The sequence below is a fragment of the Anguilla rostrata genome, chromosome 8, assembly GCF_018555375.3.
Source record: "Anguilla rostrata isolate EN2019 chromosome 8, ASM1855537v3, whole genome shotgun sequence".
Taxonomy (NCBI): Eukaryota; Metazoa; Chordata; class Actinopteri; order Anguilliformes; family Anguillidae; genus Anguilla; species Anguilla rostrata.
Window position 1 is genome coordinate 17,815,339 of NC_057940.1, and position 14,917 is coordinate 17,830,255.

At 40.7% G+C, this 14,917-nt stretch overlaps 1 protein-coding gene across 1 annotated transcript in view; it reads left to right on the forward strand.

The window, feature by feature from the left end:
• Window positions 1–9,240, forward strand: part of LOC135261004 (myosin-7-like) — a 17,840-nt gene extending 8,600 nt beyond the window's left edge. Inside the window, exons 20-39 of the mRNA XM_064346823.1 lie at window positions 1,790–1,926; window positions 2,895–3,150; window positions 3,253–3,495; window positions 3,690–3,866; window positions 3,984–4,129; window positions 4,210–4,300; window positions 4,418–4,807; window positions 5,113–5,239; window positions 5,324–5,442; window positions 5,593–5,789; window positions 6,016–6,199; window positions 6,285–6,450; window positions 6,531–6,655; window positions 6,813–7,121; window positions 7,236–7,439; window positions 7,534–7,830; window positions 8,004–8,108; window positions 8,206–8,301; window positions 8,435–8,569; window positions 9,100–9,240. Of these exons, the coding sequence (XP_064202893.1) occupies window positions 1,790–1,926; window positions 2,895–3,150; window positions 3,253–3,495; window positions 3,690–3,866; window positions 3,984–4,129; window positions 4,210–4,300; window positions 4,418–4,807; window positions 5,113–5,239; window positions 5,324–5,442; window positions 5,593–5,789; window positions 6,016–6,199; window positions 6,285–6,450; window positions 6,531–6,655; window positions 6,813–7,121; window positions 7,236–7,439; window positions 7,534–7,830; window positions 8,004–8,108; window positions 8,206–8,301; window positions 8,435–8,569; window positions 9,100–9,120 (3,525 nt within the window). The 3' untranslated portion in view covers window positions 9,121–9,240. The remainder of the gene's footprint in view (window positions 1–1,789; window positions 1,927–2,894; window positions 3,151–3,252; window positions 3,496–3,689; window positions 3,867–3,983; window positions 4,130–4,209; window positions 4,301–4,417; window positions 4,808–5,112; window positions 5,240–5,323; window positions 5,443–5,592; window positions 5,790–6,015; window positions 6,200–6,284; window positions 6,451–6,530; window positions 6,656–6,812; window positions 7,122–7,235; window positions 7,440–7,533; window positions 7,831–8,003; window positions 8,109–8,205; window positions 8,302–8,434; window positions 8,570–9,099) is intronic.
• Window positions 9,241–14,917: the final 5,677 nt, after the last annotated feature.

The window sequence follows — 14,917 nt, forward strand, 5'->3', positions numbered from 1 at the left end:
TTGTTGCTGTTGATAACTTACGGTGTTCACGGGACTGCAGTGAAAGGCCAAACACGTCATGTTTTAAATTCAGTATTCTTTAACCCGGAAGACTGCTGTACATTCCATGCAATTTAAAGGTCAGTTCAGACCACTGTTCTTATACAGTTCATTAGTTCAGACCAAAGATTTATGACACGACAAGCTGCAACTGCAGACTCTTCACAAAACTGGAACTTTTTACCCATTACTTTTTTTTTGTCTATGAATGGTACTGGGCCCTCTTTTCAAGTAGTTTCCAGACTACTTGAAAAAGTGTGGGGTGGTGGTGTATTGCATTGCTGACGACATGCCTTAAAAAAACTTATAATTTATTATACTAATGGGTAACAACAAATGTCTTATGTGTGAATTTTTGTGTTTTTTACACAAAATATTTTTAGATTATAAAAATGGATGAAAAGCATTCTGTTTTCATATACAAACAAACGTCCAAAATTTGAATTAGATTGGGAGAAATGCATTCAGTTCTCCCATTGCTGGCCTATTTTTTTTATCTGGAAGTCTCGAAAATGCTTATGAACCTGTAGGGAATGATGACATGACTTCTGAGGCCCATACAAGAAATCTTTTTGGACAGGGGCAAATTTGGAAACACTGTTCATAATTCCAACATATGATGAGCGCCATACCTTGACATTCCTAAACGAGGTCTCTGGCTATCAATAACCAACTAAGCTATTAAATGGAGGTTAGCTAAGTAGCTAGTTAGCCATCAATAAGCTTTCAGTACAACATTACATTTTAGCTACTTGTAACTCGCCATTGAGGTATAATATAGCAACTAGTTAGCTAGCAAGCAATCAAACAAATGTTTTTCAATGCTTTGAACTTACTTATCCAACAAATATAGGCTACAATATGCTGTTGGCTATTACGTTAACATAACACTAGCTAGCTACCTACAACACAAACACGTTTCACATCTACTTTCCTGATTTTCTGTCTTTGGAAATTATTGTACTCACCTACTGTCGGTAGTCGTTTAAGATTAATACTACCACTGAATGCCACTGGGGCATATTTCAACAATGCACAAATACTGCAAGATACTCACACCACCACTTACACACATTTCAACAATGCGGAGTCAGCGAGTCAGCCAGCCCCTGAGTAAAAGACTTCACCTGTTCTCGGCTGGCCCTCAGGGTACGGCAAAAACCTGCAGCCACAACCGGTACTTTTTGGATAAGATTGGACACCTCTGCTTTATATGGATGTATTTGTCTTTTTACAGCAGCAATACTCGATCCTGGTCCTGGAGAGCTACAGAGTCTGCTGTTTTTTTTCCCTTCTTAAGATCAGCAACTGATTCAGACCTAAGAAACCAGCTGGACTGATTTAAATGTGTAATCAACCACTTTCACTGATCAATTGCCTGGCTACTTAAGTGTTGTGTAACAACAAAAGCCAGCAGACTCTGTAGCTCTCCATGACCAGGAGTGAGGACCACTTGTTCAATTACATGTTTTTTTGAAGCATTTAAACTTCCGTCTATGTTGACTTTCCTTCCTGACTCTCCCCATAGTTCATTAGCAAATTGTTTTTGTAAACCTCTCAAGTAGAAACACAATTTTATGATTAGTGACATGACTGTGCCTTTGAAGTGCCTAGGGGGACCCTTATAGATTAAACAATGAAATACAAGTTTAAATCCTTGCTGGTCAAATGGTGGAGACAAGCAGGTGGTCCTATTTATAATTTTATAAAATTATTAACAGAAGTCAGCATTGTTTTGCATCTCTGCCAGGTGTTCTTCAAGGCTGGCCTACTGGGTCAGCTGGAGGAGATGAGAGATGAACGTTTATCCAAAATCATCACTGGGATCCAAGCCAGGTCCCGTGGACTTCTCTCAAGGATGGAGTACCAGAAAATGGTTGACCGCAGGTATGAATTCTGATTGCTGCTTGTGAGTTTTATATAACAGAAAAATAAATGCAAGTGATGAATAACAAGTGATAGATGCCCACTGATAGAGGCATATTATCAAATAAAATGGCATGCAGCAGTGTATCCTGCTGAATTATTGTACTTGTTCTTGAAAATTTGTGTGACGGGAGAGGGGATGTGTCACCTTCCAGCTACTAAAATATTGAGGACCGTTCTGTGCCGTGTTTTGCTACTTTTTGCAACAATGTCAAGGATTCTGGTTCCATACTTCTACAGTGTTTTCCTGATTCTCACCAAATTTGGCATGCAGAATCTACAGCATCTCACTGTGTTAAATTGTGAAGGAAATTGTGATACATGAAAAGATGACCACAGGACTGTAATTTATGCATATGGCCACAAATGCTTCCCTCCAAGACTCCTTAGAAGCATTACCCCCACAGTCCATGATTCTTGAAGATAATTAAATATGAATATGCATAAATTGTGGAAAACATGTCTGACCACACCTCCTTTCAATCTAGCCTCCATTCAAATTTTAGAAATTTACAGTATAAAGAGGGACCTATCTAGGTCATATGTCATCAAATTCTGTGCCGATTTTGTGCCACTACGACTATTTGGATTAGGTTTGCAGGTCATGACAAAGTACTCCCAAATGATTTATAGCTCTTGGTGTGTGGCCTCTGACATCGCTGCATGCAGCTATATTTAGTGACTGGTATTCCATTGAGGAATAATGTGCCTAACACAAACATCCATGAATAATATTCTGGAAAATGAATAAATGTAATATTAAGGAAATAGGACAGAGCAGTTTTTACAAAGACTATTACTGGACAAGCACCCTGATTGATGTTTAGACTGCAGGTAAATCATATTCTGTGCTGGTAAAACTGCTCAACACTGTTTAACAAATCATTCTACCTGGATTGAAAAATGGTGCATAACATATCTTCCACCAGGGATGCCTTGCTTGTTATCCAGTGGAATGTGCGAGCCTTCATGGGTGTGAAGAATTGGCCCTGGATGAAGCTCTACTTTAAGATCAAGCCTCTGCTGAGGTCGGCTGAAGCTGAGAAGGAGATGGCCAACATGAAAGAGGAGTTCCTGAAGCTGAAAGAAGCCTACGCCAAGTCTGAGGCACGAAGAAAGGAGCTTGAAGAGAAGATGGTCTCACTTCTCCAAGAGAAGAATGACCTGCAGCTTCAAGTCCAGGCTGTGAGTTCATGTTGAACACATGATACAATTATAGAGCCTTGATGAGGATTGTCTGCATTACAAATTTTCAATGCTTACATTGTGTATCAACATACCACACAGGAACAAGATAATCTTTGTGATGCTGAGGAAAGATGTGAAGGATTAATAAAGAACAAAATTCAGCTGGAGGCCAAAGCCAAAGAGCTGACAGAGAGACTGGATGATGAAGAGGAAATGAACTCAGAACTTACTGCCAAGAAGAGGAAGCTGGAAGATGAGTGTTCTGAGCTCAAGAAAGACATTGATGATCTGGAGCTCACTCTGGCTAAAGTGGAGAAGGAGAAGCATGCCACTGAGAACAAGGTCAGTGTTCACCTGCCTTCCAATTTTGTGTTAGGTCTTATAAATTTGACATGGAAGAATGAAGAATGCATACTCTTAAACAACTGAACCCTCCCATGCCCTTGGGTGCAATTACATTTGCACATTTCCCTATGGAACTACTGACCAGAGTTGGCATTGGCACTAGTCTACTGACGCTCTATGTGTGTTCATAGGTGAAGAACATGACTGAAGAAATGGCAGCTCTGGACGAAATAATTGCCAAGCTGACTAAGGAGAAGAAGGCTCTACAGGAGGCTCACCAGCAAACACTGGATGACCTGCAGAGTGAGGAAGACAAAGTCAACACTTTGACAAAGGCTAAAGCCAAGTTGGAGCAGCAAGTGGATGATGTAAGAACTCTCAAAATAATTTGTATTTCTTACAACATTTCCATAATCAAGAAATTAAAGCACAGAAGTAGAGTTCGCAGGAAAATGTCAACACTCAATATGTTTTTAATATTTCAGCTTGAAGGATCTCTGGAACAGGAGAAGAAGATCCGAATGGATCTTGAGAGGGCCAAGAGGAAGTTGGAAGGAGACCTGAAACTCTCTCAGGAAAATGTAATGGACCTAGAGAATGACAAGCAGCAGCTGGAAGAGAGGCTTAAGAAGTAAGATCCCAACCAAAACCAGTTAAGATGTGCTGTACTACCAGTCATAAATAGTTAAACATATAATCTCCTTTCCACAGGAAAGACTTTGAGATAAGCCAGCTGAATAGTAAGATTGAAGATGAACAATCTTTGATGGCACAGCTTCAGAAGAAACTTAAGGAGCTACAGGTACACTTAGCCCCTCAGGCAGTTGTATTGGAAGCTTAACTAATCAAAGTTTATTTTGAGATTGAGCATAGTTTGAGTGTGTTCTTACCACAAAGGCATGGTTTGTTCTTGTACTAGGCTCGAATTGAGGAGCTAGAGGAAGAGCTGGAGGCTGAGAGAGCTGCCCGTGCCAAGGTGGAGAAACAGAGGGCAGACTTGTCCAGAGAGCTGGAGGAGATCAGTGAGAGATTGGAGGAGGCAGGTGGGGCCACCGCTGTCCAGATTGAGATGAACAAGAAGAGGGAGGCTGAGTTCCAAAAATTACGCAGAGACCTTGAAGAGGCCACACTGCAGCATGAGGCCACAGCTGCTACACTGAGGAAGAAGCAAGCTGATAGTGTGGCTGACCTTGGAGAGCAGATCGACAACCTGCAGAGAGTGAAGCAGAAGCTGGAGAAGGAGAAGAGTGAGCTCAGACTAGAGCTGGACGATGTGGTCTCCAATATGGAGCAGATCATCAAGACCAAGGTGAATAAATCTTGATGTAAATAAATAGGCAGTAGATATGTCGATGTACTCCATTAGTTATCACAGTGTTAGTTTAACATTTGTCCAGAGCTTTGTCTGAAATATCACTGGACAACAATAATTACTGAAACACAAAGTACCACATAAGTAATAAGGAAGTCACAACCATAGGCAAAATTCTTTACAGAGGTGTTCTGGAATGTGTGTACAAACTAGTTTAAGGTTTAATATTGAGAGTTAAGTTCAATAATGGCACATTAATGGTATTGGAAATGTCTAAATTATTTTTTATTTGAATTTTGAAGACTAACCTGGAGAAGATGAGTAGGACTCTAGAAGATCAAGCCAATGAATACAGGATTAAGTGTGACGAAAACCAACGGGCTATCAATGACTTCACAACACAGAGAGCAAAACTTCAGACAGAAAATGGTATGCACAATTATGAGAATGTAATGTCCAACATAACTCTGTCTGAAATACACCCAACAACAAAAAAACTCTAATTTTTATTAGGGGAGCTGACAAGACAGTTGGAAGAGAAGGAAAGTCTAATTTCACAGCTGACCAGGGGTAAACAGTCATACACTCAACAGATTGAGGATCTTAAAAGACAACTGGATGAGGAGATCAAGGTACTGAAATATCTCTCCTGCTACAGTATTCTTTACAGTTTATGTACACTATAACATTTATTCTGTCTATACGTTATTCCAATGAGATGGGAGAGCTTCTTGCTAACTTAAGGTGCAAATGAAGATGTGAGGATTTTTTGTGATACTCAGGCGAAAAATGCACTAGCCCATGCGGTGCAGTCTGCTCGCCATGACTCTGACCTGCTGAGGGAGCAGTATGAGGAAGAGCAGGAAGCAAAGGGTGAGCTGCAGCGCAGTCTCTCCAAAGCCAACTCTGAGGTGGCTCAGTGGAGAACTAAATATGAGACTGATGCCATCCAGAGGACTGAGGAACTGGAGGAGGCAAAGTAAGGAATTACATACGAAAAATATACACTCTCTTGACCTCGTTATCTGTTCATTGAAAATCTAATATATTGGGAATTGCAACAATTAAATTTAGTTTGTGTCATTCTCACTAAGATGAAATCATGAAGCTACTATAGTGAAAAAATGATACGTCAATCTTGTGTAATGTTGCCATAGCACGCCAACTATATCAACCATGTTGAATTAACCACCTCTTCATTCCAGGAAGAAACTGGCTCAGAGACTGCAGGAAGCAGAAGAGGCTGTGGAAGCTGTAAATGCTAAATGTTCCTCCCTGGAGAAGACCAAACACAGGCTGCAAAATGAGATTGAAGATCTCATGGTGGATGTGGAGAGATCCAATGCAGCTGCTGCTGCTCTGGATAAGAAGCAAAGAAACTTTGACAAGGCAATGAGAAATTCTGAATTTCATTAATTTGTATGTAGCTTTATGAATGACTAGAGGTAAATAACTACTTTTACAATCACATCAGATCCTGGCAGAGTGGAAGCAGAAATATGAGGAGTCTCAGTCTGAGCTGGAAAGTTCCCAGAAGGAGGCCAGATCTCTGAGCACTGAGCTCTTCAAGCTGAAGAACTCCTATGAGGAGTCCTTGGATCATCTGGAAACAATGAAGAGAGAGAACAAGATTCTGCAAGGTTTGATATACTTCTTTAGCTTATGAAAAGATAAATCTCTTTTTTCTCTACAGTTGCATGACATAATGTTCTCTTCTTAGAGGAAATCTCTGACCTCACTGAGCAACTTGGTGAGGGTGGGAAGACTATCCATGAGCTGGAGAAGGTCCGTAAGCAGCTGGAACAGGAGAAGGCAGAGATTCAGTCTGCTTTAGAGGAAGCTGAAGTGAGTATGGACAGCACTGAATTAATTATATACTATTATTCTATGGAGTGGACAACTCTTACAGACAGAAGTGTCAAGGCTGAATGTGCTGTGTGTAGATTGTAATGTAAAGGCAGTTTGAATGATTACACTTATTGATAATTTTGGTTTCCTATAGGCCTCTCTAGAGCATGAAGAAGGCAAGATCCTGAGAGCCCAGCTGGAGTTTAACCAGGTGAAAGCTGATATTGAGCGCAAGCTCACTGAAAAGGATGAAGAGATGGAGCAGGCCAAGAGGAACCAGCAAAGAATGGTGGATACTCTGCAAAGCTCCTTGGAAGCAGAGACCCGCAGTAGAAATGAGGCCCTCAGGCTGAAGAAGAAGATGGAGGGAGATCTCAATGAGATGGAGATCCAACTCAGCCAGGCCAACAGACAGGCCGCTGAGGCTCAGAAGCAGCTCAAAGCCCTCCATGCACACATGAAGGTAAATCAGATCTTTCTGCATTTCAATGCAATTCATTCATTTTCACACAAACAGTAGAAGGAATTGAAACCCACACACTAAAATAATAATATTCTTCCTTCCCATCTCATTTAGGATGCTCAGTTGCAGCTGGATGAAGCCCTTCGTGCCAATGATGATCTGAAAGAAAACATTGCCATTGTGGAGAGACGCAACAATCTCCTGCAGGCAGAGCTGGAGGAGCTGAGGGCCATGCTGGAGCAGACAGAAAGAGGCCGGAAACTGGCTGAACAAGAGCTGCTGGATGTCAGTGAGAGAGTGCAGCTTCTGCACTCACAGGTAAGGTAGCAAAGTACCACCTCTCCTTGGGGTGCTTTCATTAACTGTGAAAGTGTGTTCAGCTCCAGTGTCTGCAACCTCTTTATTGCTATAGAACACCAGCCTGCTCAACCAGAAGAAGAAGCTGGAAGGTGACACAGCCCAGCTTCAGACAGAGGTGGAGGAGGCTGTACAGGAGTGCAGAAATGCAGAAGAAAAAGCAAAGAAGGCCATTACTGATGCTGCCATGATGGCAGAAGAGCTAAAGAAGGAGCAGGACACCAGTGCTCACCTGGAGCGCATGAAGAAGAACATGGAGCAGACTATCAAGGACCTGCAGCACCGTCTGGACGAAGCTGAGCAAATCGCCATGAAAGGTGGCAAGAAGCAAGTGCAGAAACTGGAAGCCAGGGTGAGTGTCTAATGTACCACTCTACTACTATATATGCCATGGTGAGTGTCTAATGTGCCACTATATTAGCCAAGGTCAGTAATTCAGTGCACAATATCTTGTTATTAAAAAGTACCCTATGGTTAAAAATGATGTTACTAAGTAAGTACACAATTCATTCATAATCTCTTCAGGTAAAGGAGCTGGAGAATGAGGTTGAGGCCGAGCAGAAAAAGAGCAGTGATGCTGTGAAGGGCATACGCAAGTATGAGAGACGCATCAAAGAGCTCACCTACCAGGTATCCTACTGGTTTACTGCTGTAAACTTGTTTGATCCAAGGGGACGCAAAAAATTAGATGCTCTTAAATTTGCGATCATCTCACATTCATTTCCAGACTGAAGAGGACCGTAAGAATTTGGCCCGTCTGCAGGATCTGGTGGACAAGCTGCAGTTGAAGGTCAAGTCCTACAAGAGAACTTCAGAGGAGGCTGTGAGTATCAACTTGCGTTCTTAACATGGATGTAGTTCTTTACATGGTAACTGTAGTCTATATTATCAGCTGTAACACAAAGCTGTTTCTTAGCTCAGGCTTTATTGATTTGCTGTGTGTTTGTGTGACACAGGAGGAACAGGCCAACTCTAATCTGACCAAGTTCCGCAAGCTGCAACATGAGCTGGACGAGGCAGAGGAGAGGGCCGACATTGCAGAGTCCCAGGTCAACAAGCTGCGTGCCAAGACCCGTGATGTGGGCTCAAAGGTCAGCGAGAATGCACTCTGATGCTTTCGGGTGCACACTGACTATATCACTGTTATGGCAGATGTGTAAATGATGATCCCTACCAAGCAGATAAGACAGGAAAACATTAGATGCTCTCAAATGTTTTCCATGTCACAACTGTGGAAGAGTCATTGCTAAGATACATCAACAGCAATATTGCTGGTATTAACTAACTGACACAGTATGTAAATCCTTATTAAACTGTTATTATTTAATATGCTCATTTATACTCATGTAATATACTTAATACCAATTAAGTATGTTATAAGCTAACATTATGTCAATTATTCTTTATTGCAAATTAGTAACCCACATTCAATCAATAGAATAGAACATTCAATATTCAACCATTAAAATAGAATGTAAACAAACCTATCAATCCATTCCCTGAAATAAAGAGTACAAGTCATAAAACCACAAAAACTGCTTAATACTAAAGCATAAAACATGCGATCAACTCTCAGTGCCTTTCTTTTCTCCCTTCTCTCCAACTATCTCTGTCATCACAGAAAGGGTTTGATGAAGAGTGAAGCTCTCAGATGGACCTTTATGAAAGCCCCTTGTCTGCTGTGCTGTAGTCTTCCCTCTACTATCACTGTCTTCTTCCTCTAACTGTGTGAAATAAAACCTGTTTCAGCAGTTCACTAAAATTGCCTGTTACCTTGTTTCCATTAGACATGCACAGCTACATGTGAACCTATCCGAACCAAATGAGCCTTGCACAGCTACACGTGAAACTAAACAAACCAGCTTAGCCTTGCACAGCTACACGTGAATCTATACAAACCAGCTTAGCCTTGCACAGCTACACGTGAATCTATACAAACCAGCTTAGCCTTGCACAGCTACATGTGAACCTACAGTATTTAAACCAGATTAGCCATGAATAGCTACATGTCAACATATTCAAAACAGATGAGCCATACACAGCTACATATGAACCTATCCAATCCAGATTAGGTAGGCACAACTTCATGTGATCCTATAAAAACCAGCCTGGTAATAATCCAAGGATCAGGCCTTTGTTTCTGTTATTTTATTACTGCGGTTTGACAGGCAGGTTAAACTAGTGTGAATAAGTGGCAGAATAAGTGGAACATATTTCACTAAGCTTTTCACCTCACTCTTCATTGACCTCTGGTGCTCTCGCAGTATGTGACGAGGTGTAGTGGGGAATTGATATGGATATGACTGGGTTCAGGACGTGACCTGGAGTAGACAGAGAGGGGGCAGGAATTTGAGGGAAGGTGCATGTGACCCAGGGGGTGGGGTTATAAAACAGGGAAGTGCACAGAAGCTAGGACAGGGAATGAAAGGTGCCAAGTCTCAAGGTTACACTCAGCAAATACTAAATCACCAGATACTAAATCACTGTGACACACAATCATTGACACTTGGCAAGGATAAATCCCTTTCTCACTTATACATGGAGAGAATAACTCATAGTCCAGGGCGGTACAGGCAGTGATCAGTGCTTGCTCTAGTGAGCAGTCAAAAATGAAACTAAATAAATGTACTTTTCATAAAACATATTGAACATGGCATACACCATCAAGTATCCTCTGTAAATCATCTATTTTTTTTCTTTTTAATTTTACAACTGTATGCTTTGGAAAAAAAATGGGCACATATTTAACTTAAATAAATAAGTGTAAATGTTTCTACTGAAGCTTTTGCTTGAAAACTACAAGACCACCACTAAGAAAAAGTTAATCATTCTGAGACTGCCCACATGTAGGGTTCCCTTATTTTAAAATTCCTGGTGCACAGTATTTGATGAATCACCAGCCAAATGTTAAAAGTACTTATTAAAATTAAATATAATCCGGTGAAAATTAGTTTTATTTGAAAATTTTCACTGCACCTGTGAAACGTTTCATCCTCCTGTTACAGCCTTTTATTATATATCATCATCCTCTTTTTTTGCTTACACCTCTATTATATGAATATAATATGCATTAGAGAAACATAACAGAGAAACAGAATGTTCTTAATAATTTGCTATATAAGTACAAAATGTTGCCTTTTCGGAGAGGTGCAACACACATGTATTAAAAATAAACAAATGAGTAAAATAAAGATACACTCAGATACACTCAAGATAAAAGATGCTCTAGAGGGCAGGATCTCAGCCTGTAGCATTATTACTAAATAGGAAAACTGACCATCAGCTTCAAAACTGTTTTAACCACAACAATAAATGTAGCATCTGAAGCAAGTTTCTCTGGCGAATGCAGGCCAGTTAATTATTTCAATTTGCAAAAGGAGTTCTTCTCTCCAGGGGAAAATGAAAGACAAACAAGTAAGTGGCTGGTCAACTAAATGAAAAATCTACCTTCCAGCTGGTAAACCCATATACATGACGGGATATTGTATGTATTCATGTACTGTATATATATATATATATATATATATATATAATTTTTTATCTTTACATTTTTTATCAATTGAAATTAGACAAAATTCCAGTGCTATTGCAATAGGACTTTTGAAGTACAAACATGCTGAGTGAGTCCTTACCTCCCCGTCTCTCCTGCTGCAATGATCTGGAGCTAAGCAGTGTCCCCTAGAGCAGGTCACCTTCAGGCCTCAGGGTGTCTTCCTGTAGTGGCAGAGCCTGTGTGAGCCAGCAGGAGCCACAGAGCGGAGGGGAGAGATGCTGGATACTAATCAGGGACTCAGTGTGTCCTTTAGTCTCAATCTTCACACACCTCACTTACTTCTCACATTACACTCACCCTCAGCCTGGACTCTCCAGAGAAACAGACAGGTGTTCATTACCACAGTAACAAAGGGGGAGATAGAGGCAAATGATGATTTTACTCGACACAATATGAATACTATGACACAAACAGGTGTTAATACCTTAAAAGGAAATGTATGACAAAACTAACAAGAAATGATGGACAAATCATCTCTGTGTACCTTGAAGATAATTTTCGAATATATTTTGTGATGTTAGAAAACATTTGAAAAGAAACTTCAGATAAATAAATACATTTTACAGTGAAAATATGCGTATTTGACACTATTTTGGCCAGCTCTTAGCACTTGCCAACGTAGATCTCATCTTCCACAAGGAGGTGGCGCCCTTGTGGCTACCATAGACTTTAGAACAATATTAGAATGTCACACTCAAACAAGAGACACCCTGTTAAAAAAAGACAGAGGTTAGGTTACAGGCTATGACGAACTGGCAGCTGGAAATGGGACGTCACTAAGGAGCTGAGAATGGAATGCCCAAGTGACCTGTCTAATTAAGGAGTTCATAAAGCTAGGAGTGTGTGTGTGTGTGTGCGTGTGTGTGTGCATGCATGTGCGTGCAGGCGTGTGTGTACGTAGTGAGGGTAGGGGTGGAGGGGCTATACTTTATGCAATCAAGCGTAAGATTTTTCATACAATAGACTTGTACCTTATATTTGATCTACAAAAGGAAATTATTTTGCTCATGTATTCCAGGTCTGTTTTACCCCTTTAGACAGTGTGAGGTGTCAGCATTATCTCAACAGGGTCTTTAGCCACCGGGTGGTATTTCTCACTTGTATTCACCACCATGACCCCGGGCCTCATTAGAAAGTGGTGGGAGCCTGTCTAAATGAAAGTCATTCTAGCAATCGTCACGGACGAACAGTTTGTGTCTTATCTGATGACCCTTGCTGCTGTGTCTTTATTTGGTGCTCATTCTCGCTCACTCTTGTCAGGCCCTCCTTGACTGTGACATATGGTGGAATGGTCACTTCACTTCGGGAACATAGGAACATAAGCTACAGATATCGCGTAATTTGTTAAACGTCATTAATCTTACCCTGCCAACCCATTATATCCTGTGAAAGAACTCTGTAAGGACATCCAAAAAGTAAATACTTTCTAGAATATTTTTCAAAATATAACAGAATTTCACAGAACACGGAGTAACACAATGTAATTAAAACCAAGATTGAGTGATAAAAAACTAAAATTATGGAAGTCTATTGGCTACTTCCTGTATATCTGATGATATTGATGTTTTATATTTTATATCACAAATCTGATAGCCTTTGTGTATGGCACCTTTGTCATTTCATTTCATTTTAGCCCATAACCGTAAAAATATATATCTTTTTTTGACCATAACCATTGACCATAAAATAATTACAGCATATGCCTTTTAAAGAACAGTCAAAGCTGACAACCTCAATAAACTGAAAAGGCTCTGCACATTAAACAACACATCATAATGGTCAACAATTGATTTTTATTGCCTAACATAACTTTATTGCGAAAAAAAATCAGACCCATTTTGGTTCAAATGTCAGAGCGGCACAGTGCTTGGTTGTAAATTGACAGAATGAAGAAGTTAATTTCAGGAAATGCAATTACTGAATTTAAGCTCAACTAATTCATTGTAATGAAGCACAATGGCAGTGACTGGAGTCTGACTCTCGAAGGGCCTCACAAGCTGTTCTTCTCAATCAGTGAGAGGCACTCGGCTGGAATTTCACAGGGTTATCTTTGTCCTCAAGGAAACAATGCCCTGTCATCATGATGGAGCTGAGAGCAAAGATTACTCTGACTGCTAAGTGATAATGGAGAGTGTGCCAGTAGTGACCTTGGCCTTACCTTGGTCCAGTGCTGGAACAGCTGCAGTCCTCCACAGTATGTCACCTGTGACAGACCTCTGACTGTGCCGCCTGCTTAATCCCACTGTCTGTATACACTTTATTTAGACTATTGGACATCTTTGATGTTTACACCCTGGTGAAGTCGGGGTAAGGATATCAAAATACTACGCATTACAAATAAAGAACTTTAACTCTTTCTGAGCCCCCTGAGAAACGAACCCATGTGCTGTTTTTCAACACTATCAATCATGTTACTGGAACAAATGATTGTGTTCTTTCAGCACTACATCAATGGCCTGTTAAATCAGCCATTTGTTTCCATTATTCTGTTTGGTCTATGACATAAAGTATTGCTCAGACATAAAGAAAACATTAATTTATGAGTGTAACCTGAGTGTAACTATTTAATGCATTTCCTCACTCTTCAGTCTGATTGTAGAAAGAGATATTACATATGAAAGGCCAGAGAACCTGGGAGGTAATGCACAATTGGCTTTAGCACCATCCAGGGATGGAAGGTTTCAGCTGGCTGGATATGTGCAACAGTGACTCTGCCTCACTGTGCAACAGTGGCTCTTCTAGTCAGTCTGGCACCAAAGCTCTGCCTTCCCCAGCTGTGAAAATTGTACTGTCCTAGCAGAAGCAGCTGACTATTGGCATAACCACACAGTTACACAAGCCACTCAGCCACATAAACAAACCAACAGGTTCTCACCCCAACTCGTCAAATACTGCAGCTTGGGCAAGGGTTCTTCGCGTCACTATTCGACGCGTTGGATAGACGTAAGCGTCTTCGGTTGACGAGTTTGGTAACCCATTAAATTGAATTACCACTTTGGCGGATTTTGACGCTATGGACAGACAGTAGCCTGAACCACAGCGCACATTTAGAGCTCGTATTTGTAGATAATCAATACTATTGTGACCTATTCAAATTCAATTACTTAAAATCCTATACAGCGAAATATACTAGAAATTATGTCATTTTAATACGCTAGGCTACATGGAAAATTATTTTAAAAACATCAACATGAACCTAGGCTACTACATGCTGGGTGACGTAGTTTATTTCAGTAGCCTCGCAGTCAACGGGCTACTGAACTCATCAACCGAAGACGCTTAAGTCTATCCGACGCGTCGAATGGTGACGGGAAGAGTCCTTGCCCAAACGTGTCGAATAGTGATACAAAGAGCCCTTGCCCAAGCTGCAATATTTGACTAGTTGGGGTGAAAATGTGTTGAGCAAACAGCCACATAACCACATAATCATATACCGCCACACAACCACATAGCCACACAGCCACATAAACCACATAGCCACACAGCCTCATAAGGGGATATTCTTTTAAGTTTCAGTTGCAATAGTAAAAATAATATGTAATAATTTGCTTTATACAACATTTATTATTAAATACATTTTCTACCAATACAGACAGGTAATTAATTAAAATATTGATTTTTTTTCTTTAGCTTCAGTTCAGAGTGACATTACCATGCTTATGAAGGATGCACCTCAGATGTTACCACAGCACTAAGTGTGCACAGCAGTACCTAATATGGGCTAGAAAGACCTCACTTGATAAGACTCTGCTCTAAGCTTGTATGCTGTGGTTCCCATGCCCACTCTCATAGGCCCCTCAGACAACTGAAACAAAGCCTGATTCTCCTCCACCTCCCCAACCCCCTCCTGCGTCTGCACACCAATTGAACAGACACAATAACATTC